The sequence below is a fragment of the Nicrophorus vespilloides genome, unplaced genomic scaffold (genome assembly GCF_001412225.1).
Source record: "Nicrophorus vespilloides isolate i.1.1-1 unplaced genomic scaffold, Nicve_v1.0, whole genome shotgun sequence".
NCBI lineage: Eukaryota > Metazoa > Arthropoda > Insecta > Coleoptera > Silphidae > Nicrophorus > Nicrophorus vespilloides.
The window spans coordinates 8,286-13,237 of record NW_017096068.1 but is presented as its reverse complement, the minus strand read 5'-3'; the positions used below and the strand labels follow the sequence as shown (position 1 = coordinate 13,237).

Here is a 4,952-nt window from a genome sequence, read left to right as displayed (position 1 = left end):
AATAAAACAAACAACAATAAAAGAAAGTGCAAGAAATAAAAAAGGAAAAATACTAATGAAAAAGAGTACAATTGACGAATTAAAACAAGTTATTGTAAATTTAATATTAATAAAAAAAGGAGGTAACATTGCTTTCTTTTATTTTCCCATTCGACAACCAACAAAAATGGGCAACAAATTTAAAATATAACAAATTGATTTACTTTAAAATCAATATGAGTTTGAATACTACTATGAAAGAATGCGAAACGTTTATTATACAAAACGTGCATTTTCACACAAAAAAAAAATTAAAAATAAATAAACGTATAAATAATGGAATACCTTGATACTGGTTTCTTTGTTCAATGTGTGACGATTTGTTCGTAGAAAGTTGAAAGCTAAAATATCTAAATGGAATTATGAAATTGGAAAGGGAAAAATCTTGTCCGAAGACGAAATTTCCCGAAGGCATTATTGTTCAATTCAGTCAAGTTCCAGAAGGAAAACCGTATTAAAATAATTTGCGTGGAAACATTAACATCAAATATCTTCTTTATAAATTATAAGTAAACAATAAGCACAGTAGTAAAATTGTTTTGTTTTTTTTTTTGTTGAGAGAAAAAATATTAATAGAATTAAATAAACAGCAAGATAAAATGGGTTAGGAAACAAAGATCAAATAATAAAGTTACGTACACACCACTTACGTTATAAAAGAAATCGATGCACCAACGTTCCGAACAATTATAATAGAAAAAAAATTACACATTATCTCTCCCGTCTATTTTTTTGCCCCATCGATTTCTACGCAGAAATCAACAGTAAAATGTTAATCTCATCGCTCGCTCACATCGGCCTCTTCGTCATCCGTAACTACAAAGTCGAAAACAAGAAAAAGAAAAACACCAATGAAATCCCTGTTGAACGTAAAGAAACATTATATAATATCTGGTGCAAATATAAAGAAGCAAAACCGAAAACGGAGCAACGAAAACGAAGATTGAAACAATAATAAATAAACGATTGCACTAATATTATTTGTACTGCTAAGTTAATTTAAGTGTCTTAAATATTCAAAAGAAACTATATATAGATATATAAAAATTAAAGAGAAACAATAATAAACATGTGATATGTCAATAAATATTCTTGACGATGTCTTTCGACGCTTGCTAATGATTATAAAGTACTAAATTTAACTAAAATAAAAACGATGATCACACGAATGCCCTGGTTCACTAGCTAATTCACATACAATGTTGATGATTTGGTGATTGTTATAAAGCATTTAACATAATTTGTGATGAATAGATTATGCGAATAGCAATTGTTAAAAGAAAACAAAAATAAAATATGTATCAAAAAAAAAAAAGAAGTTAAATAATAATATTGTATGTCTATAAATATTTAAACTATCTACCTACAAAAAAAAAAATAAAATAAGAAAAAACAAAAACAAAGAGAAAGTTCATCGAGAAAGAGCAAAGTATTTTTGGTGCAAACCTTCTGTCTCCTCTTTGAGTTTAAGCAGCTCCAGCTGAATGATGTCCGTGATCTCTTTGCGCGCCTCTACGTCCGTAGCGTTTCGAGCGCGCAGCTTCTTCACGACCGGACTCAGATCCAGAGGTTTGCCGTAATTGAAGGTAATTTGCTTGCCTATCCTCAGATAATACGGAGGCGTGTTCGGCAACATATCGTCCATTCCTATATGCCAGATCGGAACAATGATTGGAGTGACCGGTGACTCGAAAATCATACGACCGATGCCCCATTTCAACCGGATGTTCTCCTTAGTCATGTTCACTTTACCTACAACCAACATAACGTTAAGATAATGGTCAACGCGCGGATGGTGAGATGTCGAAGTCAACCTTCCGGGAAGACGTGGATCCAGTCGCCTTTTCCCAGCTGCTCTATGCAGAAGTCGATCGCCGGCTGGAAGACACCGTCGCCTCTGATCACCGGAACGCATTTTCCCCAGGTGAAGAACGTGGCGTGCATGGATTGCGTGAAGCAGATGTCGTGTGCCGCCAATGACCATCGCATCTTGCTCGGCCTCAGCAGGTTGCTCCAATTCAACGTACCTAAACAATGACGAAAAGATCAGACCAATATGAATATGCACGATCGACCTCGAGACATCAAAAATTACAAGGTCTACCGCAATTACTTCTTGCAATACTACCGCCTCGAAGTGAAAGCAAGCAATTTTTTTCGAAATACCATTATTTTGAAAATAATCATTAAGCGTAACATTTCTTTTCGTCGAAAACTCTTACAAGTAAATACACTCATCGTAAAGAAAAACAAAAATGCCATAATACAATCGATTCCGCTTAATCGGGACTAGTACATTTTTTAACAATTATCCGAAGTTCCACGAACATTACAGAATTAGCGTTACTTTTAATATTTAATACGCATACATATTAAAAAAAAATGCGCCTCATCCATGGACCGGCGTCACGGAGATTCACACAACATTACTGTCCAGATTAAAAGGAATATTGTCCCGAAAAAGCGCAGTAAATCTGTGTCATTTCCTTAGTTTTGTTTCCATTCTTTATGTTGTAATTGGGAAACCGGACAACCGACTGTATTTAAAAAAGGAAATGACGGAAGATGACTGTCCGAAACGGATACATCATTGTAATTGTCGCAAATTAAAATTTGAACTTCGGAAGGACTCTTAACGTTGACCTATTTAATAAAGCACTTATCATGCTCCAAACGGTCCTCGCAATTGCGACATACAATTTACGATCGTCACTCGCATTCACAAATCGCTATCGTACGTGCATACCATTACAAAATACCAACGATAAAAATAAAGCATTAAGAAAACGATAAAACTATCGTATTCAATGAAATAATCTGTGATAAGATTCCAAAATTGATAAAATTTTATCCTCAAAGTTCAGATAATACAATTATATTGATACAATGGACAATATCAGCATTGTTTAAACCACACAAATAATGATAATGTAAATTCGAATTTAAAAATACTTGAAATTGAAAACCTGAACTCAAATTAATGAACAGAATAATGTATTATTTTGATCCTCTGTTTACATAATATTGTCTCAAGTGACAATTACCGCACGTTGCGTAAGTGAAAACCAAAAGGTATGCAAAAGAGAAACTCGTTACACTTTGCATCTATCGATTGATTCGCAAATTTTCCTATCACGAGTTTAAACGCAATTAAGCAATTTACCGAGAAACGATTTGAGAAAATTGCAAATTTTTAAACGATTCTCAAAGGCGCGCGTTTCATATATTTAATGAACGTTGCAATATTAGATGAAACCAAGTGAAACAACCTTCATTTATGTCATTTTTAATAGATAACAGTGAATCAGCGAATACAGAAAACAAGTTTCGATTTCGGTCAAACCTAATATATGCTATCAATTAGTTTTTTTTTTTGATAATAAATGTATCGATGAGTATTATTATAGAGTTGCTCACCCCAGATTCCTGGATCATCGAAGCAAGAGTGATGATTCGAGACTGTAATGAGTGGCACATTCTTGGGTCTCTCGTTCAGAGCTTTCAAAATAACATGCCGGTTGTGCACTTTTGCATTGTTGAAGAATTCTGAAATTTTGCAAATGAAATTGATTATAATATATTGTAATCGATGGATGTTTTCTGTTTACTTATGATAATTTTACTAAAGAGTCCGACCATGGAGACAGTTATCGAGCTGGCAAAGTGCCACAGTCTGGTCGGCTGTCTCAGTGTGGGCACTATCCATTTGATATCGTAACCCATTTTCATTGCTACACTTTTCACAGACATATTTCCACTCAAATCGTTGACTCCAGACATAACAGTATTGGTGGATGGATGGATGATGTGCACACTGCTCGATACCTTCTCTGACATTCAAATCGGAATACACTAAACCATCAAGGAGGCAATTGGCTCAGCTCTCTCCAATTGCATAACACATGGGCACTTGCTCAGATTCCACATTGTCTCCAGACCATAGTTCTCAAACGTAACCTGCTTTGCTTCCAAATGACTATTGCTGACTTAATGATATGTGCACAGCAATATTTACGAATACGCGCGATCAGAACTACCAACATTTAAATAAGTTACATAAACTATTTACAACGAAAGCAACACTATTTATTAGTTTACACTTCAAGTACAATTTCGAATCCTCATCTACTTTAAGCATTAATTATTTAATAGAATTGTTAAAAAGTTTCAAAATTAATTTGACAAAATTTATTGAATTACCTTTAATATCTTTATTAAATAATACCTAAATCATTCATTAAACATTATATAACTAATATAAATATATTGTTAAATGTAGATGTGCAAAGAAGATCTAATATAAAGAACATTTCAAGAAATAACGATCAATTATAGGCAACTCAATATGCAGTAATTTTCAAATTAATTACTACAACCAGAGGGGGCGGCCGTAGCTTTAGCACGAAAATATGATACAAAAGGTCGTTGGTTCGATTCCCAAAAAACAACAAAAATTTGTGTGGGCTGATAAACCCGAAGGGGGTAGAAATAGAGATAATAAATCGATATAAATCTCTTTTTTTTAACTAACTAACTATCTTTACTTACAAAGTAATAATGTTTTCAAAGTATTTCAATAATAATTTTCCATAATATCCAGATTATATGAACTTTTTAATTCAGCCCCTGTAAAAAGTAACATCAAAATTTACCGAGTATAGGTTTTCTATTGTTTTGAACAGTTTAAATTCACTTGTTTATATTTTTTGGTTAGGTTATCTTAAGTTAGAGTTAGTTGAATGAATTTGTAAAAAGCTTAAAGAAAAACTTTAAAATAAATATTTTTTTATTGAAATATGTAATGATATGATTGAATCCATAATTATAGGTATTTTAACAGCTGATTGTAATTTCCAGCGGTCTGTGGTCCGACAACGCATCCAGTTTACAGTTAACATTAAAGTTCTGCACGT

General features: G+C 33.0%; 1 protein-coding gene across 1 annotated transcript; it reads right to left on the bottom strand.

Moving 5' to 3' along the window:
- Positions 1 to 775: 775 nt before the first annotated feature.
- LOC108569349 (tafazzin homolog) lies at positions 776 to 4,083 on the bottom strand. The gene is made up of 5 exons (XM_017930868.1): positions 3,648 to 4,083; positions 3,457 to 3,585; positions 1,854 to 2,066; positions 1,486 to 1,791; positions 776 to 855 (listed from the first exon to the last, which is right to left on the bottom strand). The coding sequence occupies exons 1-5, from the start codon at positions 3,874 to 3,876 to the stop codon at positions 818 to 820; spliced, it is 915 nt and encodes a 304-aa protein (XP_017786357.1). The 5' UTR covers positions 3,877 to 4,083; the 3' UTR covers positions 776 to 817.
- Positions 4,084 to 4,952: the final 869 nt, after the last annotated feature.

Bases quoted from the DNA above. Each gene is read 5' to 3' on its own strand.
- LOC108569349 (XM_017930868.1), bottom strand. From the start codon at position 3,876: ATGTCAGAGAAGGTATCGAGCAGTGTGCACATCATCCATCCATCCACC. The intron at 3,586-3,647 runs GTAAACAGAAAA...GCAAAATTTCAG, and splicing joins CTTTAGTAAAATTATCATAA to AATTCTTCAACAATGCAAAA. The intron at 856-1,485 runs GTTTGCACCAAA...TCGACTTTGTAG, and splicing joins ACTCAAAGAGGAGACAGAAG to TTACGGATGACGAAGAGGCC.